Source organism: Podarcis liolepis (genome assembly GCF_965112155.1).
Source record: "Podarcis liolepis genome assembly, chromosome: 16".
Taxonomy (NCBI): domain Eukaryota; kingdom Metazoa; phylum Chordata; class Lepidosauria; order Squamata; family Lacertidae; genus Podarcis; species Podarcis liolepis.
This window is the reverse complement of record NC_139567.1, coordinates 19886643-19909722: the sequence shown is the minus strand read 5'-3', so window position 1 is coordinate 19909722 and position 23080 is coordinate 19886643. Positions and strand designations below refer to the sequence as shown.

At 46.4% G+C, this 23080-nt stretch overlaps 1 protein-coding gene across 15 annotated transcripts in view; it reads left to right on the top strand.

Annotated features, from left to right (window-relative positions):
* DIXDC1 (DIX domain containing 1) overlaps positions 1-22205 on the top strand; it is an 81123-nt gene extending 58918 nt beyond the window's left edge. For 6 of the 15 annotated variants that reach the window (XM_083481009.1, XM_083481012.1, XM_083481010.1 and 3 more), the window contains 14 exons: positions 1925-2076; positions 4577-4666; positions 4760-4813; positions 6677-6727; positions 9259-9363; positions 10280-10333; positions 10657-10749; positions 10850-10921; positions 11576-11662; positions 11807-11968; positions 13507-13573; positions 15558-15666; positions 15857-15965; positions 18321-22205. In XM_083481009.1, coding sequence (XP_083337135.1) covers positions 1925-2076; positions 4577-4666; positions 4760-4813; positions 6677-6727; positions 9259-9363; positions 10280-10333; positions 10657-10749; positions 10850-10921; positions 11576-11662; positions 11807-11968; positions 13507-13573; positions 15558-15666; positions 15857-15965; positions 18321-18401 — 1286 coding nt within the window. In that variant the 3' untranslated portion in view covers positions 18402-22205. Of the gene's footprint in view, positions 1-1924; positions 2077-4576; positions 4667-4759; positions 4814-6676; positions 6728-9258; positions 9364-10279; positions 10334-10607; positions 10750-10849; positions 10922-11575; positions 11663-11806; positions 11969-13506; positions 13574-15557; positions 15667-15856; positions 16072-16529; positions 16669-18320 lie in introns of those variants that run through there. The other 9 variants (XM_083481014.1, XM_083481016.1, XM_083481015.1 and 6 more) reach the window with 4 other exon arrangements.
* The last annotated feature ends 875 nt before the right edge of the window (positions 22206-23080 follow it).

Below are 23080 nucleotides of genomic sequence, written 5' to 3'. Positions count from 1 at the left end.
GTTTGCCTCTGAAATATGAAGATGGTCCTTGCTCTTTTTCGGCGAAAATTGGTTTGGGCTGTTTCCACACCCTCGTGGTCTTTCATGCTGGTTTTAATCAGTTGGCTGATTTTTAACCTGCTCTTCCTCCAACGAGCTGAGGGCAGCACAAAAGATTCTGTTCTCCTTTCTCTGTCTGCACAACTGCCCTGCGAAGTAGGTCTAGGCTGAGAGAGACTGACTAGCACACATTCACTTGGTGAAATTCACAGCCAAGTGGGGATGTGGGGCTAGGTCTTCCTGGTTCTAGTTGGTCACTCTAACCACCACACGATAACAGCAGTTTGTAATTAGGTTTGTAATTTGAATGATCCATGTTGTTTAGATCATGCATTTTGATCTCTAAAATGTATGCCACCTGTTTTCTGTACAAAAACAACGTTCCAAAGGAATGCATTCCGGGTTTCAAAGCATCCTTGGCATCCCCTTAGAAACAGCCTAAGTCTCTGCTGGCACAGATAAAAACAGTGCAGTCTCCTCCCTGATTATGGGATCCCCAGAACAAGGATGGGAATGAAAAACTGCAGCAAAGGGCTCCATAGTCCATGCAGATGATAGGATTTCAGGCAAAGTCCTGTTTGAGCTTAATTTTCAAACCTATAATGTGACTGGGACACATTTGTAGTGGTCTTGGGGGGGGGGGATTGCTTAAAGCTATGAAAGTATGTGGAGTGGGGGGGAGTCCCAGAGAAGTCCTTTTTATCATTCACAGTACAGGGAAGGATGCTTTGTCCTTAACTCAAGGAAAGCAGTGGGTGGGTGGGATCCTCAAAACAAAAGCCTGAAATCCCCCATCTGACTAAGTCTGAATTCATAATCGCAGAAGCTGGAACAGAGCCTGGGAAAATGGGGGTTGGTCATTTGGAGTGACTCTTTAAAAAGTATTGGGTAGTACTTGCTCTTTAAATAATAACAACAACAAATACAACATGTAGCATTTTTCTAATGTTTTGGTGAGTGTTCAAAGCATTTCACAACTTTATCTCTGCCACCCTTTACAGTAGCTCTGTAAGTGAGCATTTTTCAGTTTGGGGTGGATGGGTTGAGGCTGAGAAATAGTATTTTGCCAGAGACCCATCTAATGAGTTCATAGCTGTATTGAGATTTGAACCAGGCAACTTCTGAGATGACAATTGCCACTCCCGAAATGCAGTCCTGTGCATGCTCATTTGGAAGTAAAGCTCCCCAAGTTCAGTAGCCCTAATTTCCAAGTCACTATGCATAGGATCCTAGCAGGGCAAAGCAACAGAAAAGTCCACTGTGCTGAAGGAGGGTTGGATAAAACTAAGGTGTCTCTTTGCCCAACCCTGTCCAGACCTGTCAGCCTCTGCTAGTGGGGGAGCTCTGCCTATCTCTAAATAATGTAGAAGGAAGGGATTAGGTGCCTTGCCCAGGGTGTTTATAGTCTGCATTAGATGGGCAGAAAGAAAGACATTCTGGGGGAAAGATGGCAGGTAGGATGCTGTATAAACACGGGAACCAACGTGGCATTACATATTTTGAGACAGGAGTGACTTGAAAGCTGCCTTCCTGAAAAACAGTAGCATTGCTGTTGGGCCTTGTGCAAATTGGCGCACTGCCTGGCAGTGGGGGCAGAGAGACTGTTAGTGTGAACGTGGCCTGTGTGCCTGCCTTACAGTTTCCCAAATGCCGCAACTAGAGCAAGACATTAGTTCAGATTAGCACAGTGTGTCCTCTTGCGAGGATTCTGCCAAGATGAATTTTCACCTAAGGACATAGCAACCTGTTGTTAATGGCAGGAAGTCGTGGAAGTGTACAAATTACCCGGAGGCATGTGCTATACTGTTGTCCGCCTTCTGAAGTGCAGAGGGAACTGATTTTGGCCACCCAGAGTTGTTCAACCAGCACATTGTTTTGCTTGCAGAAGAGACGTGCTCTCCTTTTCCCGTAGAGTTGCAGCAGGCCAGGTGTCCTGCCACAGGCTTGGAGACTGCATGGGAGGAGCAGCTCCTGGAGCAGCAAGATCACTTGGAAAAGGAGATGGAAGAAGCAAAGAAGATGATTTCAGGACTGCAGGTATCTGTTCTGCTTCCTCTGTCTGCATTTAGCCCATTTGCTTCTGGCGGCCACTTGTAAGTTGATGTATGTAATTTGAGGCACAGCTGTGCGAGTCAGAGGCTTTGGTTCAGCTCCTTGCCCCATATTTGCCCACTCCACCATTTGGATTTGCGGAAATGGCACTGTTACATGTGCCATGGAATACTTGTCTCCTCCTCTTGTAATAAAGCAATGGTGTAGTACCCACACTTTGGAACCCACTGCCTATTGACATCAGGCAGACACTTTTTTTGGCAACTGCTTAAAACATTTTTGTTTAGGTAAGCCTATCCTGACATATAGAAATCGAGATGTTTTTAGCATTCAGATGAGTTAAATTGTTCTTTAAATATTTGCTTTTAACTGTTTTTTTTTTTACTGATAATTTTAATGTCTTGTTTCTTGTTTCTTTTGTAAACCACTTTGAGGTTTTCTTACAATCAAGTGGTATACAAATGTCGTTAAATAAATAGTTTCCAAAAAGGGACCTGCAGCCATTCCTGAGGTTGGTAGTTCTAGAAATTCTGAGATAGCCCAGGGAAGACAAGAGAGACATGCTGCTCTTTAAACTTTCAATGCTAACTAATGAAATGTGTTGAACGAATGCTTCAGTGCTGAGGAAGCGCACTCAGGAAGCACATCATCACCAAGGACATGGCAAAGTAAAAAATTCACAAAGTGGCACTGGCATAGGGCTGGGGAGGGATTTATATCATTCTCTGTACCACTTGATGACCATAATAGTTGCACAACTACATTCTGCACAGCAATAGCAAATCATGATTGGATGTGTTATCTGGGGGACAAACTGTGTTCTACCAGATGCAAAGTGCTGGGAAAATACGTCCCCACACCAGAAGTGTGGTCTGAGATGAACAGGTCTGGGCTATGTGTAACAAATGCATACCAAGTATGCTATTCTGCTTTTTTTTCTTTTTAAAAAAGGGAAGAATACACAGTGAAAACCATAGAGAAAAGGGGACAATACCTTCATCAGATCAACAGCTGATAAAAATGCTAGAATACAGGTTTCCATCTAAGGCTTCTAAAGGACTGAGTTTATTTGCCTTGTGAGAAGCCTTGCTTCAATGATGAGAGATAGTGTTTCTTCCTGACCGGTTTGTTCCTCCACCTCTGACCCCTCCCTGGTTACGTGACCCACCCTCCTCCTCCTCGCTGCTCTGCTTGGAGGTCAAGTGCTCTGTTCCTTCTGCTAAAGGCTCCGTACTTTCTCGAGCACCAGCATTTTCTGCTCTGGGAACTGTGCTGGTTTTGAATTGTAAATGTTTATGTATGAGTGCACAAAGGCAGCATTGTGTTGGCAGCATCAAACAGGGCAGGCAGGAGGGTGCATTTGCAGCCGGCAGTGAACGGGAGACACAAAAGGCTCAAAAAGCAAGCAGGGCTGCTTGGTGCCCTGCTGAAAATCGATTGCTCACTGTACCCTCTGAGATCACGCACTCCCTTCTCTGGTTTTTCATGCTCCGGGAGCCAACGGGAGGCAGCTGGTACTCGGGGCGGCAGCTGCCTGGCATCGTGTCTCCCAGGAGAAGTGAGGAGGCAGCTGATCCCACTGTCCAGGAAATTGGATCTGAATAGTCAATTTTCCCCTTTAAAGCCTCTAGTTCACGAGGGTTTGATTGAAGGCCCAGGGCTTAGCATGTTTCTTTGGGAAGCAGGACAGTAGCAGCTCCCTGGTTGGTCCGGACTGGATATCTTGCTGGGCAAACTTTGGGAGCTCTTGGCATAGGGAATGCAAATGTGTATGAGGTTGGCATTCTGCCAGGGTTGCCTCTCCCTTAGTTATCTATCACACACATTCTGCCAACTTCAGAGTTTAGCCTTGCTGAATCTCAATTGGACTGTCCCTGCCATTGGACAGCAGTGTTGCTTTCCGGTGCTCTCTGTGGGATCTAAGTAAAACTAAAATTCAGCCTGCAAAGTAAAGACTACTTGCCTTGCATCTTCCATATCTTAACTCCTGTCAGCTTCTGTCTCCTATAGTTGTTTTCATGCTCAGGTCTGCGGAATGGGAATAATTACAGTCTTAATTCACAGGGCTAGAATTGCGTCTGTCTCTCTTTCTCCCTCTGTCTATTTCCAAAGTTCAGAGATGAGTGTTGATCCTTAGGTAGCCAAAACATCACTTATTCATACTCAAGTTCAAGTTAAAATAGATATCTCTTGGGAAACTAAGCTTGCTGTTTATACTGTTACGACTTTGAGGACTTGACTCCAAAAGGGCCTTAGCAGTCTGCCAAAAGCAGCACTCTTACTGCTTTCCCTTGTGTCCAAATACCGCTTTTAATGTCACCTGAGGACAGAATCCAGTTTTTGTGCTGTTGGGCACCAGTTGCTGAAACAGACAAGGTTGCACATCCCAGGCAGGGCCTTTCCAGACGGGATTGAATTTCTCTCTGGCGCGTTTCCATGGAGGTCTCTGATTGGGCCTTTCCCTTTGCCTTTGTTGCTTTGCCAGGCCTTGCTGCTCAATGGGTCGTTACCTGAGGATGAGCAGGAAAGACTGTTTGTCCTTTGCGAACAAGATGCCTGCCCTGAAGAGCAGCTGGTGAGTCGGAAAGGCTTTTTCTCCGGAGACTCTTCTTTGTGTGTAGTACCTCTATGCAGGCACTGGTAAATAATTGCAATACTTTGCCTTCAGATCATAGTCCGAAGCCGTCTGGATCAGAGCATGGAGGAGAATCAAGAGCTGAAGGTAAGAAGAGGCAGACAGGATGCAAGAGAGAGGTTCCTGGGGCACCAGCTACTGAGCCACGTTCAGGGTCTGGTAGCTAACTTATAAAGCCCTGAACAACTTGGTACCAGGTTGCCTGAAAGACCGCCTGCTCCTTTATAAACCTGTAAGATTACTTAGATGGTTTGGGGAATTCTTACTTGTAACAGTAACAGACCCAACAGAACATCACAGGGTGGTTACCTGGAAATGGGCATTTTGCTCTAGTTCTCCTGGACTTTGGACTACCCTTGCCTTTGCCATATAGGAAGCATCATCCACCAATTGTTTCAGACAAGGGGAGGCCCAAGAGGTTTGAATTTACTTACTGTATTTTTTGCTCTATAAGACTCACCTTTTCCCTCCTAAAAAGTAAGGGGAAATGTGTGTGTGTCTTATGGAGTGAATGCAGGCTGTGCAGCTATCCCAGAAGCCAGAACAGCAAGAGGGATTGCTGCTTTCACTGCACAGCGATCCCTCTTGCTGTTCTGGCTTCTGAGATTCAGAATATTTTTTTTCTTGTTTTCCTCCTCCAAAAACTGGGTGCGTCTTGTGGTCTGGTACGTCTTATAGAGTGAAAAATACGGTATTTACTTTTGCATTTTGCAAGCCACTTAGTGTACCTGATGGTCAAGTACAGGATATATACCTAACTGTCGGGGGTGTCTGCGAGATGGGGAGCTTTCATCTGATTGCATTTTAAAAGTTCTCACTGGGTCATTTGTGTTTACACAGGAGGAGTTGCAGGGAAACGGTGGCTTTTGGGGGGGGGTCTAACATGCAAATCCAAACCATTACAAATTTTCAGTGCGGGGCTATCCCAAGTGTGGGATCAAGGGCTATAAAGCATAACAAGGAACAAGGGACATGTCCTGGGGAAACACAGATATCCCCCGCCCCCGCTCCTGCCCCCTCAGGATGCCCTTGCATTCACTGAGGGAAGCAAACCATGCAAACTGCACAGACCATGCTCATCCTGAACAACTTTGGTTCTGGTCAATGGCAAACGCATCCCTTGGCAACAACCAGGCCTGGACTGTGGGAACCAGCTGCAGTGAAGGAGCATGCCTAGCACTAGAAATTATATCCCACGAGGGCTCTTTACAAATTTCTTAACATAAAGCTTAAGTTCCCCATGTGTTTTCAGGTTTTCCCATGGAGAACTGTGTGGGCTACACTTCTGCACTGGGCTTTACTGCAGTCATGGCTTTCTGTAGTTAATTCTCCCCTTTTATCATGTGATTCTGGTTGCACAAATTTCTGTACCCTCTCTTCTTCTCCCCTGTTACAACATCCCTTCTTCAGCAACTAAGAGAAGCCTAACTCTGCAAGGTGTTCTTGAAGTTACGCTGTATTTGGAGAACTAATGGGGGCATTAGTTAAGATTTCTAGCCATGTCTAAGTGTATTCACACTTTCATTGGCAAGATGAAAGCAGCTCAGGAAAAGGCAATTCTGTCATGTCTGTCTCATCTGGGGCCCATGCAGAAGTTGGCAGCGAGCCCAGGACTCTCACTGGAAGCTACATGCTCAGCACTGGGCCGAAAGAGAGATTTTGAGGGATTGTCGGTTTTTCCCGTTTCCCGTTTAATGTCGAGTCCTTAAGGGAGCAGGCGGTGCCCAGGGGGGCGTTCATTCAGGCATTGATTTCTTCTTGGTTCCTTCAGGCTCATTAAAACAGGTCCTGTACAAAATTCCATTTGATTTTGAAGCATGAAAGAGGGTTTCTTTAAAACATTTTCAGGTGGGGGGAGGATGAGCAGTGAAGGGAGGTGGGAGAGGCAGCATTTATTTTGAGACAGTGACATCAGGATGTCATTGCAACCTCACTTTGTTCAACTTGCAGAAAGAGTTGCAGAGGCACAAGCAAGAAGCTCGAAGCCTGCAAGGGGTAAAGGTGAGACAATAAAGTTTAAAATATTGGCTATGGCCTATTGTTGCAGTTTGGCAGGGAAGAAGCGCAGAAATGGCTCACCCAACCTTAATGTTGGGTCATGCTTGCTTTTCAAAGAATCTTCTTTTGCACATCTGAGAATCTAAATCATGGGTGGGCAAGCTAAGGCCTGGGGGCCAGATCTGGCCCAATCACCTTCTAAATCCAGCCCGCGGATGGTCCAGGAATCAGCGTGTTTTTACATGAGTAGAATGTGTGCTTTTATTTAAAATGCATCTCTGGATTATTTGTGGGGCATAGGAATTTGTTCATATTATTTTTTTCAAAATATAGTCTGGCCCCCCACAAGGTCTGAGGGACAGTGGACCAGTCCCTTGCTGAAAATTTTTGCTGACCCCTGATCTAAACCGCTAGCAATGTCTGGAACGGACTCGCAACTTTCATTCTCTCTGTGAGCAGTGCAGAGTTTTAAAAGCAACCAACTGGAGGTGTTGAACCTTGAATTCTGCTTGCAAGTTTTTCACCCCAACAGGACCACCTCTGAACATTTTGTAATACACATCAATCCCCACCTGCCTATCCAAATGTACGCAGATCTCTCACATTGGGATATATGGCGGGGTAAGGGGGGGAGATACTCCAACCAGGAAGATAAGTGTTACCCGTCTAAATGCCTCTCTCCATCAGGACTCCCTCAAGGAATGTGTCTTTTTGGTAGCACTCTATACCCCCCGCCCCGGCTGCCTAGCATGCTTGCCATTTCCCAGTTGGTGGATTGTCCAGAGGGAAATTAAAATGTGAAGAATAGCTGGAGAAAATGTGAAGTCGATTTGAGGAGCATTTGCATTTGTGCTGAATGTGCAAAAACTGATTTATGTGTCTGATTGCAAGTACTCTTGACGTTAATGTGGGTTTCTGCAAGCAGTTTGTAGGGTTAGAGGCAGCTTCTTCTTTGTTATTCAGTTTCCAAAGGACAAACTGAATAGGCAAGACTGGGAAAATCCCAGGGCCTGGTCACATCGACCTCTAAAAATGTTAAATTGTGATTCCCTACCCCCCCCCAAAAAAAAATGCTGGCAAAAAAAGAATGTAGAACAATATGTGACAGTATGTGAACCTGATACTTTAAAATTAGATTATTGACTGTAAGGAGCTAAAATATTTAACCAGATCTGAGGGCAGGTCATTCTGGGTGGACTGAAAGAACAATCAGTGATTCCCTAATAAATGCTGCCTTTGCCATTTGAAAAGTGCTGAGGATCAAGTGGAAGTAGGCAATTTGAAAGGGTCTACCAAGCAATGGGCTCTGCAGTCAACACTCATTGGTCAAAAACAGTCACATCCCCTCTGCACGGCAGTTTAAAAAGTAAGTGCTGGCTTTGAGGAAATGGTTGCACAAATCTGTCTCCTGAAGGTGAAGGTTGTTGCTTCATGGATCAGTGTACTCATTCTTAGGCGTACAACACACATATGAGGAATCTGCAACAAATCTATGTGCCGTGCTTGGATGCCTTCAGCTTGTTTATATCCCGGCCATGTGATAATCAGCTCCAGAGCAAGAGGTATTTTTAGTTCTGCCTCCTCACCTGATGTTGCTGGAGGAAGAAACCTGTGAGAAACACGAAGGGAGAGTTGTGGAAATGTACCCTGGCTTGGGCAGATACAGCAGGATTGCAGGGCAACGTGGTTCTCAGAGCTTAGCTAGCTCAAATCCCATGGTATTCCCCAGGCCATTAGGCTTTAAATTGCATGCATGCTTCACATTCATTTTACTACATGTGTCTTGCTATGGTTTAAGTATTTTGAGATCTTTATTTGGTCCACTAGCAGCCCTCAAAATAAGTGTCTCAAACAATATCTATGCCTGAATTAAAGGCAATTTTGGTAAAGCAGTTCAGATCCTACCAGGCTACAGTACATGTTGTGTCGATAATATCGGGACGGTCACAGCTTCCCTATCTCTGCTACAGAGATTAGGATTGAGAATCTTCATATAGTGATACTCTGAATGTTACGTTCTCAGCTTTTCAGACCTGGTAGATGTTTACATCTTTGAGTGGGCACTAGGGTACTCCTAGGTGAGTGTTGTATAGTTCTACTCACTTGAAGACACAATGGTAGCTTCTCCTTCATGGATTGTGTAGGTGGTCACTGAGTGGTGGCCGTAGGAATTGACTCTGGGCCGCACAAAAGAACCTCCAAAGGCACATATTTTTGCCCATATTTTTATCACTTTAGCTGCCTGAGCAGCCCTGGGGACAGATATACCTTTTGAGATGCTGACTGCTGGCTGAAGTGTGGTGAGATCCTGGAGTTTGGTCTAAACAGTTCACCTGGGTTGGCCTGCGTAGTTCTCTTCCTGTAGCCACTATGCTCTTGCCTTCTGCACCTCCCTTCCTTTTCTCTTCACATTTTAGTCTGTAGGTTCTTTACACTGCACATTTCCTCAGAAGTAAGTCTGAGTGCAATTATACTTGCTTCCTAGCAAATGTTCCAGGATGGCAGCCTGAAGTGGGTGCGTTTTATTTTCCCAGGATGCCTTGCAGCAGCGGTTGGCCCAACAGGATGCTCTGATTCTTCAGATAAAGCAAGAGCTGCTTAGAGCAAACATGGACAAGGAGGAACTGCATAGCCAAAATGTGAGTGGCCGTTTTGTGTTGCAGCATCACAGGTGAGGTTTCCTCTCTGGAAACTGAAGCTCATGGGACTTGTGGGAGCAGTTGTAGCGGGAGAGCATGCACTTTTCCTGCAGATGGTTCCAGATTGAATCCTTAGCCTCTCCGGTGTGTGTGTGTGTGTGTGTGTGTGTGTAAATCATGTGATGTGAATGACCTTCCTCTGCCTCAAAACCTGGAGAGCCACAAGTCAGAGTAAACAATACTGGGATAAGTGCACAAGTAATTTTGTGCAGGCATAAGGTAACTTCCTGTGTTCCTGTAGGGGAGTTCCATGCCATACATTTAAAGCATGTGGCCTCCCCCTAGGAATCCTGGGAACAGGAGTTTCTCAGGGTGCTAGGAATTGAAGCTCTGTGAGGAATGAACTACAGTTCCCAGGATTCTTAGTGGGAAGCCGTGACTGTTAAAAATGCTGTAAATTAATATGGTGAGAGGGCAGGCTTGTGGGGAGTTGGGAGACCAGCCGTAACAAGACTGCTTGGGGAGAATTTCGTTGCTACAGCTCAGTGGCCTAATTAATGCCTTCTGTAGCCCATTCTCTTCCTGAGGGATCGATGTATGTAGTTATTTGCATTTTCCAAAATCACTTCGTCTAGTGAGAAGGGAGAATGGCTTCCCTAGTGTACTTGGCAGTAAAGGATGAAGCAGACCTGTAAATCCTTTACTTCACAGCCAGGGCTGCTTTAGCTTCAGAGCTGAGCTAGAGCCGCCCTGTAAATTCAAAATGGAGGAAGCGTCAGTGCCCAAGGAAGGGCCAGGGAACAACAGGGGCCTCTGTGTGTGTCATGGCACATTTGGTAGAGTGTTGCACTGGGTCTCCAGAGCCAGGGGGTACAAACAGCACACCTAGCTCACTATTCAGTTGTTTCTTATGCAGGCTGATCTACAGAGGAAAGTGGAAGAGCGGAATCGACTTCTCGCCGAATACAAAGTAAGGAAATCTTCCTTCCTCTCTGGGGTTGAGAGGGGACATACTGCCCAGATCACCCTTGCAGTGTAACTGGGAAATCCTCCTCACGTGCCCTTATAATTCTGCCTCTCTCCCATTCCCTTACCTGTAGCTGGGTTGTGCTACTGAGTCTCTCCATTATCCAGGCAGCCCAGTGTGCTGGGTGCCCAGCTGATCTTTCCTCTCCGAAGAAAGCCGTGTAGCAACAGCTGCGTGGCCTCTGCTGACCTTTGCCCCCAACTTTGCTCCTATCCAGTGCAAGCCTCCTTCCCCTGCTGATGACCCCAATTCCCACTGTGTTGCAGAAGGAGCTGAGCCAGAAGGATCGGCACTTGCACCAGCACCAGGCCAAGATGGAGGAGATGCTGCGGCAGCTCTCCGAGGCCAGCTATCACCAGGTACCGGCACCCCCCCCTGCCCTGCTGCCGCCACCAGCCCCCGTTCATGTCCCAGGCCGCTTGGTTGTGTTGCTTGCTGATCCATTTCTTCTGTATGCAGGCGGAGCTGGAGCGAGAGCTGGAGCACAAAGAAGCTCTGTTGGCTCAGTGTATGAAGAAGGATGCAGAAGAGGTGTGTGAAACAGCAGCAGAACTTCATTGTTTGCCTTTTGCAAGTGTGGCTTTTTGCTGTTCCAGAATAATAATAATAATAATAATAATAATAATAATAATAATAACCTCTGATTACACTGCAGTTAGACTGGAAGCAGCTGCAGCAGCAGCATTGGATGGAAACAGATGTAATAGAAAAGGGAAAAAGAGTTGAGGATTGAGCTTAGCTCTGACCTAGCTCTGAAACTGAAATGACTGATGTGCGTATCAGCAAATTGAACACTTGCTCTGTTGTGAGACCACCCCTAAAAATGATGGTGGATTCTCTGGCTTAAAAAAAAGAAAAGAAAATCACATGTACTCATTTGAAGCATTAGTAATTATTTTTTAAAAAATAATCTAAAGTGCAAAACTGCTCTGGGAATTTGGGAGGTGGTGACAGCATGGACACCAGCCAATAAACACAATGTACAGGTGGTTTCTGCTACAAACTTGCAGAACCACTTCATGAAAGTGCTTCCAAAAATGGACTTCGCTCCTCTATAAATCTTCTGCCTTCACTGTGGAAGACCCCCAGAATATGGTGGCAAATGAGGCTGGGTCTGTAATCCATTCTTAGCTCTGCCTCCTTGCCTGTGGCCACAAAAGTTTTTCTTTCTTCCACGCCAACCAGGTGATAGTCTACAGCAATCACGGCTCTCAGAGCAACGGCTTCCTGCAGACGTCAGGAAAAGGAGCTGCTTCTACAGCACACAGAGGGGTAAGTTACTTCTTTCTCCTTCTCTTGGGGCTCCATGAAGGCTTTGCAAGCCACCTGCTGGAAGGGCTCAGGGGTATTGCAGGGCAGAGCCTCTCAGAGAAGCCAGGCTTGCTTACTCCTGATCTCTCCTGATCTCCTGGACAGACCAATGACCTGCAGCTGGTGCGCGAGGCCCTGCGCAGCTTGCGGAACAGCTTCAGCGGCCACGACCCCCAGCACCATACCATCGACAGCCTGGAGCAGGGCATCTCCAGCCTGATGGAGAGGCTGCACCGCATGGAGATGCAGAAGAGGCAAGAGAGGAGGGTAAGAGGCGCTCCTGGGTCATACTGGGGCGATGTTGCCTCTTTCTGCACCATTTGTGGCTTGTGGGTTTACCTGCACATGGGGCCTGGAGGAGTCACTTCTCCGTAAGCGCCTTTGCCCTGCATGGACAGACCATGTGCCCATGACACTTTTCAGTGAAGAGGGGGTAATAAAGTACATTATTATCATCATCATCATCATCATCATCTCTGCTATGAGCCCCTCCTTCTGCCATGCATGCTCCAGCAGGTGTAGGCTAAGTTCAAGGCATGTGCACTTGCTGGAGTCCTAGAAAAAGCACTGTGTGAGAGTGTTATGGGTTGAGACTTGCATTGTGACAAAGGGGGAGTTTGCAGCCACCTGATTCACCCTGGAGGGATTCTTGAGGTAGGGGACGTCTTGATGCATGCTGTTGTAAAGCACTAGCTCCACCAAAAATGAATGCTTTTCCAGGCACTGCCTGGGATGTGTCTGGGATTTAGGAGTCCTGGCTTTGATCTTGCGTTTTGTGGTGTGTCAATTTCAGGCTTCATGGCTTAGTTGCAGCTGGGCTATATTACGCCAGGCAAATATGTCCAAGGAGATGGGAATGTTGGTTCCTGCTCCTGACTCTCACAAGCTTGCTGCGCCCTCCGTCCTTTAACAGGCCTCTTGCCGCTTTCCCCTTCGAGGTTCCTCCTCTAGGAAGCCTTGAGGGCGACTTTGTCACAAGCTGTGAAACGGCTAAAGGGCCGCCAGGTGCTGCCATTGCTGTAGGGCTTTTCAGTCGCTCACATCACAGGATGCTGTCCTTAGTGGGGGTCATTTTTGAGCAGGCTCTTGCTGACATTACAGCGGCACATGCTCCCTTTGTCCCAATTGGTGCGCACACTTGCGCATGGTCCTTTAATCAGTTTAACCCATCTGTTGTTTTCCTCTCTGCTGACCTTTAAGATGGAGCCCCTCGCGGTTGTAGCTGCTACTCGGCAGGCAAACCTGGCTTGCCTCTCAAGCCCTCAAGTCTCCTGAGCCTCTGTGATGTTTGCTCAGCTCAGCAATGCAAGAACCGGTAAATGGTTGCCCTGCATTGGAATAGTAAAAGTAGGCCCTTCTGTCAGAGCTTTAAAGTAGATTCTTCAAGACTCTCCAGGAGCAACAATGTGGTGTAGTAGTTAAGAGCAGTAGACTCGTAATCTGGTGAACCGGGTTCGCATCTCCACTCCTACACATGCAGCTGCTGGGTGACCTTGGGCCAGTCACATTCTTTGAAGTCTCTCAGCCCCACTCACCTCACAGAGTGTTTGTTGTGGGGGAGGAAGGGAAAGGAGAATGTTAGCCGCTTTGAGATTCCATAAAGGGAGTGAAAGGCGGGATATCAAATCCAAACTCTTCTTCTTCTTCTTCAACAAGAGGGGACAATTTGCAAGTCATTTCTGTCCTTGGATTCCCAACTCCAGAACCTATTTGTGATGCCAGGGCTCAGTCCTGAAATCTTAAAAGTAATAATAATAATGTGCCTATGAGCATGTACAGAGTTTCTTTCTGGTTTCCCCCTCTAGATCCAAGGAAAATCACCTGCCGGCCACGCCACGAACGAGTACCGAGAGTCCTGGCCCTCCAACTCCAGTGAGTGCAGTTCTCTCATTCCAGACGGAAATGTCCTGCTTCAGGTCTAGACTGTCAGTATTTTGTGGGAGGGATTCAGTTACATTCCAGAAAAGCAGATTTGCACCGTTCAAGTGCATTCAAGCGCTCTTGTCGCTCTAGCACCCCACTTCCAAAAAAGAATGGACCTTTTGTGGTTAGGAAAGTGATGGGGAAATATCTCTGGAAAGTGTAGGATGGACAAATGGTTAACAGGAAGGCGTGTAAACACCTTGCAAGCAAATTCTGATGAATGTTCATTAACATACTGGTATAACCTTCTTGGTTCCCAGACTGTGGAACTCCCTCCCTAAAAAAGCTAGACTGGCTCCCTCCTTGTTGCTCTTCCACTGGCAGGTGAAGAGCATCTTGTTCCAACAGGCTTTTGGGAACTGGCTGCTTTATTGAAAGGGCTGGTGCTGTGCTGTTTTTATTGTAATTATTTGTATGCTTTGAACAGGTTTTATATGTGTATATAGTTATAATTTTATTCATGTTTAATTGTTTTTTTAATTATTGCTCTTTCTATGTTTTTAGCAATTCTTGTTTTTATCTGTAAGCTGCGCTGAGTTCCATTAGGGCAAAAAGGCGGGGTATAAATAAAATAATAATAATAATAATAATAATAATAATAATAATAATAATACTGCCCCGTAGACAAATCAGAACAAATGCTCATTTGTCTAACCTCAGTGTAGATTTTGTGCAAGCAAATTGGGACAAATGCAGAATAAATCTGGAGGAGCTGCCAGATACTCTGGAACAGAGGCTGTTTAGCAGGGATACTTTGGAAAATCTGGGCAGGTCTTGCTCCTCCTCACTCTCACCCCAGACCTGCTCACCCTCCTACTCGCTCCTTTGCCTTGGACTGTTTCTTTCACCAGCTTCACTTGAAACTAAGAGCTTGCCAAGGTGCAGTTGTTGGCACAAAGCAGACTGCTTCGGTCTCTGGACACTACTGCAGCATAAATAATGAACAACTCCAATTAATATTTACTCTTAACATCAAGCAGAAAACACCACCTTATTCTCTGAGGCCTTGCAGTGTCTTACTGCAAACAGGTTCTGCCATCTAGTGGTCACAGTTGGCAGTGGTGCCTCTCTTTGCCTTGCTCCCCAGTCATTGCAGCTGTATTTTAAAAAATTGGGCATCTCTTATCTCATTCTGGGTGGCCTTCCCCGCCATCATTGCATTGCATCTATAAAACAGAAGAGTTTTTGCATTATGAGAATTCTTAGGCTGGTAACAAGCCAAGCCTTTAGACCGGAGAAGTTCAGGCATAGCTGGCATCTGTACCTGCCTGATCCATGCTCACCCCTACCTACACTGGAGATTGTGAGTTGTGTGCAGTGGCAGACAGGAATAAAGCTGCCTCATGTTCCTGGACAAATTGGCTTGTTGAATCCCAAACCCTCCTCCCACATCCAGTTTGTTGGAAACAGCATAGATGTAGCATGAGGGACGTACACCTGCATGACTATTCCAAAAGCAGGGAGAGATGTATGCGCTGTGTTACCCTTGATAGGCAGGTGTGCCTGTAGCTTCTCCCCGTGTCAATTCTCTGCTTATCTACATCAGAAGTAGTGTTAATTTTGGGGCCAGTGGAGGCCTAGCAGGAGTTGTGCTTTGAGACTGCAAAACAACAACAGGATTCTTGATTTTATCATTGGCTGGATTATTGCCAGTGACTCCAGAGGCTGCAAGCAGGATGATGCTGTTGTGGGAGAGGTATTGTGTGGCCTGGGGTCTAATCCACTGGTGTTGTCCCTAAATGCTATTGGTGACAAACTCTGTAGAGGTGTGGAGTGTGTGTGTGTGTGTGTGTACACAAACAGAGAGAGAGAGAGATTTCTGTCAGTGTGGTCACTAGCCCTTGATGTTAGGTGAGCTCTCACGTTTTCCTTCTCTAGCTTCTCTTTTAGAGTTGGAGGGCTATAATTTAACTGAGTCCGTCTGTCTTTGCAGAACTGCCTCATTCTCACAGCACCCCTGCAATGAGCAGCAGTGCCTGCACCAAAGTGCTCTACTTCACGGATCGCTCCCTCACACCTTTCATGGTGAACATACCAAAGAGGTGAGGCTGGCAGCCCTGCATCGTGTCTCTGTCATGGGGGGACTTAAGTCAGAATTTGTGCCTTTGTGGCATGTTCTTTCTCCCAGCATGCACTGCAACAGCCGCTGCACCCAAGGGGCCCTGTGTCATTCATGCCACAAGCTGGCAGTGAGACTGGCTCTACCTCTCTCCTACTCTTGTGTCTGTGCAGGTTAGGTGAGGTGACTCTAAGGGACTTTAAAGCAGCTATTGATCGGGAAGGAACACATCGCTACCACTTCAAAGCCCTAGATCCAGAATTTGGCACAGTAAAAGAGGAGGTATGTAACAGTCTCTCATTAGGACTTACGCTCACAGTTATTGTGTGACATGCCCACTTGTAGAGAGTGGCAAAATGGCAGTTGGTTGTGCGTGGGGATGGGGGATGTTGGGTTTCCAAGGGGTTGCTCAAGAGCAAGCAGGCAATTACCTCCCTGCTCAGCTGTGAACCCTTGCTTTTGATGCAAAATAAACTTTATCTGTCCAGAGCACCACTCTCCTGTGGCTGGCTCATTCACTGGCAGAATCCATGAGTGGGCGGGGCTTAAACTTCCCCCAGCAAAGTAATTTCTTGATGTCCAGTCTGCGCCTCCCCTCTCAGCGCGATACCTTACTGCGCAAGGAGGGCGTGGGTAACGGCGGACCTCTCCCCTCCCCGCTGCCCAGGCAAGGTGTCCTGGCAACGCCTCGCCTCCTCCGAACCCTGTAGCTCCTCTCCACTGGAGGCGTGATTACTCTCCCCTGCAGAGGAGGAGCTGCTTTCCACCATCTTTGGGGGCTCTCTGTAATCCATCCGGCTTTTCCTCTCTCCCCCCTGAACCGATGGCAGTTCCCTGACAGGGGAGAAGTTCGATTTTGTTTGCATCCCAGTGAGAGATTTCTTAATTAACACTTCTCGAACTAATACACAAACTGAAACACAGCTATCCTTTGAAATCTGCACTTCTTTGAATTTTGCAATGGAGGCTTTCCAACCAAACAGTGTGTGCAAAAAATGCATGCATTAGGGGAAAGTCACTACAAATTAGTGAAAATTACAAAAATGCATTACGTTAGTTGCAATTGCTTGCAAAATATATTGGGGGAAAGTCCATACAAAAATGTGTTTTATTAGGAGAAACCTGCCCTAAACCATTGACCAATTTGCATGAGGATTAAAAAATAATTTCAAATTGCTGCAGAAATGAGAACTGAATTTAAGGTTAGAAAAATGGGAAATTGAGAGAAACTGAATTTGACATATTCCTCCATCCCTAATCGTGTGGTCACTCTTTTTCATCTCTGTGTTCTCATGCTTGGCCTGTGTCCTGTTGCGTGGAAGCCCCGGGGCAGAAAGGCCAGGGTTGGCCCAGGTGTGGGGTGTCCTGTGGGTAAATCCTTCAACCTTAAAGTACAACTGAAGAATGTTGCATAAAAGCAACCTGACTATTCAGCAGCCGCCCTCTAAGAGCATACAGGCAGAAAGTGAAGTCTCCAGACAAATGAATGTCACCCAACCAATAAGAGTGCCAAAGATCTGGGAACTTGTCCTGTTTGATTTGGCTGGTAAGGACAGGTTTCTGCAGCGCTTGGCTTGGGTGATGTAACTGTAATAGCTAAAGGAGGTTAGGCCGTCATGTAGGGCAAGGACCTGCAATTTCTCTGAGCTTACAAGGCCCTGATCATCCTGCAAGCTTGCAGAATAAGCCTTTTGGTGCAAAACTTGTGAGATTCCCCAGAATGTGCAAAATAATCCGCTTGCACCTTAAAAAGGAGTGACTTTCCGGCTCTCGGTTTTTACAGGTGAATCTGAGTGCGGTGAACAGAGAATTGGGCTTGTGCCTGGAGGGGCTGGGCTCAGGCCCACCTACCCCCTTGGGCTTCATTGTGTGAGGGCGTGGGCATGTCACCGTGTCTCAGGATCAGCCTGTGAAAAGGAAAAACGTTAATAGTGTTGGGGCTCACTGGGATAACCATTTGGCTGTCAACATGAGGGTGGCCTTTCGATCCCTCATAGTAATCCCGATTCAGAGTTGAAAAGAGCAGCTTGCCCTACAGCAGTGATAGGGTACCCTTTCCATCCTGAGGGCCACATTCCCTCCTGGAAAGCCTTCCGAGGGCCGCATGCCAGTGTTGGGCATGGGCAGAGCAACAAATGCAAATTTTATCTTTGTACAGCAGGCTAGTTTGCGCATGCACACACGTTCTTTCTCTCTCCTCCACCCATGCAAGCAAGAGGCATTATAAGAGTTCAGGCATGTCCTGCACTAGCCCCCAGACACTCAAGGATGGTGCAAAGCAGAGATACTGAGGGGTGGGGACTGAGGAGAGTTCTGAGGGTCAGATACAGATGCTTGAGGAGCTGCATTTGGTCCCTGGGTCTGATGTTCCCCATCCTTACCCTAAAGTCACCTGGTAGGTTTATGGCTGAGATAACATTTGCACTGAGGACTCCTGACGTGCAGCTGGCTCTCTTAGCCACTGCGCCATGCCAGCAGCTGGCTGCTCAAAACACATCCTGAGACGTGCTTAGGGAGAAGGAACTTCAACCCACTCAAACTTGCAAGAACCGCTAGCCTTGGTGACTCTTGGCACAGGAACATCTGCACGTACCCTCATTTTGTTAACGAGTTTCTCTCGCTTTGCTTTTCTCACAGGTTTTCCATGACGATGACATCATCCCTGGGTGGGAGGGAAAGATTGTGGCATGGGTGGAAGAGGACCATGGGGAGAACTAATCAGAGACCACCTGAACTCTCTTTCCCGGGCGACCCCACCACTGGTCTGCTGCACTTCCCAGATACCGACCAAAAAGTGTGTGAACTGAGATGCATCTGTCTCGAAACTGCCAAAAGGAAGGATCGGACTTCTCTGCAAAATGACGGGTATAACGTTTTGCCACAAGCAAAGAGGATGTATGGCACTTGAGTTCCATGGCCAAATGTTGCGTTGTTTGAAAGTCCCATGGTGTGGGGAGTGGCTCTCCTCTCCTTTTCAGTCATTGTCAGCCTTAATGGTGTGCTTTTCCCTGTTTCCTCTTCCCCCTGCTGTCAGAGAATCCAGAGCATTTTCATTGGGAGACGTACAGTATTACAAGGAACCTTGCACTTAATGGCGGAAACTTAGAAACTGTCCTCTGGAGGCAGGCAGTGCTGTCGCAGCTACATTCTCCATATTGAAAGCTCTCGCCAGCCAATCATTCCAAATGACTCTGTGCCAGACAGACAGCATCGGGAGCCAACAAGACTTTCTTGAGAGAAAGAAGTGGGTTGGATTGTGGTTCAGATCATGAGTTGGCAGCATCAGAGTGTCTGCTTCTGCTCTTCTTGTTTCGCTCTCCTATCCTGGAACTCTTGAGGGACATGAAACGATAGTTTGATTGCTTTGGGGGGGGGTATGGGTGAGGAGGGTTCTTTGCTCTTTCCTTCAACTGCCTTGTCACCCTCTTGCTTTCGTTTTGGCAGAGGAGGCCACAGAAAGGTCCACGTCTTTGTTTCTCCAGGGATCAAGTGGCAGAAGAGAGTCCAGTCCATGCATTTGTTCTCTTAAACTCCAGTCCAAACAGTAGGAGAATATAATGTGGGTCCCTCGGAAAGGGGGCTTCTCTGTCCTCTTCCACAAGTCAAGAATTCGTGACTCTGCTTTTCTCCCATCACCATCTGAGTTCTTTTCCAATCAGCCTGTGCTGAGACTCATGTGGGACTGAGATCCCACTTTGCTGTTTCAATGCTATTTATTTTAAGTGGTTGGACAGTGGAATGCACGTTGAACTGTTTCATGTGAGTCTCATTGCAAGTTTTCTAGTGAGAGTGTGTGACTGTGTGAAACCACCTTCAGGAAAGCCGAAAGGGAGCAAGGCATCAGGCACATAACCTCTCTGGTCCCCTGGTTTTAAAACTGTTGCATACAATCGCCCCTCCTTGTGGTGACTGTCTTTTTCCTCTACTGCCCATGGCGGTTCCCTTCCCTTTGGTTAAGGCGGGGTCAACTGGCTTGTTTGCCTCAAGCAGAATCTGCAGTTTTGCCCAGCGCCGCTCAGACCACTCTTCAAGTGTGGCGTGCAAAATGGGTGGCGTGTGCTTGCGGAGAACGAGTTAACCAGTTCTCTGAGCCACAGCAGGCACCATGAGCAGGGCAGCTGCATGAACTGGATCTCAAGCATTACACACACACTTTTCATAGCATAATAAAGCTTGGACAGAAATTGTAGCCGTTAAGGTCAGTCGAGTTTAAATAAGTAGGTTTAAGTAAGAGTCTTTGGGGCACACCTACACATCATTTTGGGACGCATCCACTTGCTGCTTACACCTGTTCTCCACATGCCAAATTTGGTCTCCTGGTAGTCCAGCCAGCAATCAGTACTGCTTCATGTAACATGACACTTTTTAGCTTTTCTTGGATATGGACTTTCTGTGTTTCCAGCAACGAACTGGGGAGTGCAGGGGGTGCCTCTTGGTAAGTGCACCCATGGCATCACTGAACTGAAAAGCAGATGGCGAGTGGCAAAATCAGGAATATCACTCCAGCTACCAGAGATTGCTGCCTCCACCAGCCCCACTCCATGTATCTGCATCTCGTCTTCCATCCAGCACAGTCCTGTGCATTGAAGGTGGTTGCAGGCCTGCAAGTCTCTGGTGCATGCACCAGCACTCTGAATGAACGTTTCTGTATGTCAGCCTGTTTCGTGTCCTTTTTCATGTGAGGCTGGACATTTGAAGGAAAACTTGGCTTTTATCATTTTATAGATTTTAAACATGTCCTTTTTGTAAACTTGTTCCTGTTTTTTGGAATTATTTTGTATCCATTTGCATTGCTGTTGTTCAAGGATGGTGTATATTTTTATACCGGTGCAAGTATTATTCCCCTCTGTATATTTCTGCACACATGCTGAGCTGTATTTTACCCATTTTTCTAGAGGACGCTAGCAGGTTTTGTATAGCATCCTGTTAATGCCACCACCCCAAGTGGCTCCCATTACTAGGTTTACTTTACTATGAAGGTATTACAGATTCCTAATGGTTTTATATTTTGCCAGCCCTTTTCTTGTACTGATGGTGTTTTCTGTGTTGTTGGTCTTCCCAATGCCCTCAGTGTACAGAAAGTGCAGTAGTGCCTTTCTAAACCCTGCCCTCATTAGAATCCGTGTCTGCTGTTAGCAGTTCAGAGTGCAATCCTTGTTGTCCTTCAGAACAGCAACTACCAAGCTGGCTTTTGGAGGTGAGAGCTTATTACTAAATGGGAAGAAACAGGGTTCCTCTCCCCTGATAAAGGAAAACTTCCTTCTCATGGAATTACTGTTTTTTCTGTTGCATGGATTTTAGTAGATTGCGAAAAGGCAGCATGGAATTATATTTACTAAACAAAGAGACAGAGAAGAATTGTCCAGTGGTTTGTTTTTTCACAGGAAGAGTTATGCTTTTAAGCTCAAACTTGTACTCACTTCTCATCAACTTAACTTCAGTTTAAATTGAACCAATTCTTCCTTTTCAGACAGGCTTCTTGGCAGAAATGTGGCTGTGGTGGCGAGAGGGAGCAAAGAATACCCTGGTTCAGGGGGGTCACCTCAGGAAAGACCTAAGGACTCTGGCTGGCTGCAGTCCTACATACTATTGGGCTGTTTTAATACTGTGAACCCCAGTGGGATTTAGTTATCCAAAGTAGGTGCAGGGTTTCAGCCTCAGTCTTGTAGCATTAAGGCTGAAGTTGTCGCTTGCATTTTCCTAAGACTATCACCACTCTTTCATATCAGTGTTGTCCTCTTTCTACAAAACACCTAGTTTTACTTTGTTTCTGCAGTTACACCAAAGGTGTATCTACATGGCTGAGGCTGATGTAAAACTGGCTTAGGTGCCATCACACTCTAACCATCAGAGAACCACAGGAAAGTATATAGGCATCTCTTCACTATCTGAACTACAGATCCCTCAAGTCTTTGGGGGTAAGCAGCAATATATTGCTTAAATTGTATGAAAGTTTGTCATGTAGATATGCTCCACATTTACCGTCACCTCATAAGGATGAGGAGCATTGGGGAGGTACAAAATAGGCCTGAAATAAAATTAATCATTCATGGAATCATGGGGGCAATTGTATTTCCCAACTGGGTGCCTCTCAGTATTTTGGACTACAACTTCTGTGGCTAATGGGAGTTGTAGTCAAAAACATCAAGTTAGGGAAGGCTGTATTTGAGACTGAAAAGTAGGGAGAAGTCCTTGGTTTTTCTTCTCAACATATCTATGCCTGATTTTTACACAAACTCTAGAGATGTTCTGCTTCCTTTTGAAATTCCTCTTTTGAGTTCCTATCCTTGCAGCATGTCCCATGCAAGCTATGTATAAAATGCTCTATATTTTGTATAGAAATTCTGAAGTCTGCAGTCATTACTATTACGAGGGGGGTTGCTCTCACAACCTCCTCCCTGCACATTGCTGGCCAAGAGAGACCTGAAGCTTGTTTGTGTGCTGCAACAGTTAAACATACTTTGGATTTGTGGACCGAGACTTTAAAGAAAAAAATAACCTCCAATAAAGAGAGTTCGCAAACCCAGGTCTGATTTGCATTTTTGTGTGTGCAGCGGAGGGGTGTGTGTGAAAAACTTGCTAGGTGCACTGAGCATCACATAAGACATGCTTCCTGTATGTCAACAGGTGTGTACTGTACTTGAGGAAGGACCCTTCGGCAAGCTCTGAGGCTGCCATAGGAGGTGCTGCTGCCTGGGTCTGGTGTGAGAAGGAAGTCAGCCAACTAAGGAAACAGAGGCCATTTCCTCCATCCTGATTTGTTTGGCAAAGGGAGGAACTTCAATTTCAATCTCAAGCATCAGTGCCAGCCCAAGCAACCTGCTTCATTCTTGAGCAAGAAATAGTGAAAGGAAAACCTGCCTGCTACATAGTGCTTAGTAGTGGGTGTGAGTTACAGCTGCTTTCTCAGATGTGTCAGCGGATCCAAGGAACTGGCAGCATTAGCATTGTACTAGTAGTATTTGATGTGTGTTGAGGCAGCTGTCTTTGGAAGAAGAAAATGCCCCAAGGCTTGTACCTCTCAACACACACACACACACACACACACACACACACACAGCCAGCATCAGGTATGATCTTAAACCACCCGCTAAAGCCTCCACCCTCCAGTCACCAGCTTCTTTAATCCTTTTGGCAGCTAAAACCCAGCACACCCACTAATCAGTAACTTTTTTAATCAGGTTTTTTTTTAAACCTGCTATTATTCTATAGTAAAATAAAATAATTCCTTCCAGTAGCACCTTAAGAGACCAACTAAGTTCGTTATTGGTATGAGCTTTCGTGTGCATGCACACTTCATTCTATAGTAAATTTAGCCAGATCCATTGAGAGATTAAGCACCTTTCCGCTTCAAAAGGGGAAACATTTGTAGTCTGCCAGCACACTTTGTTCAGAGG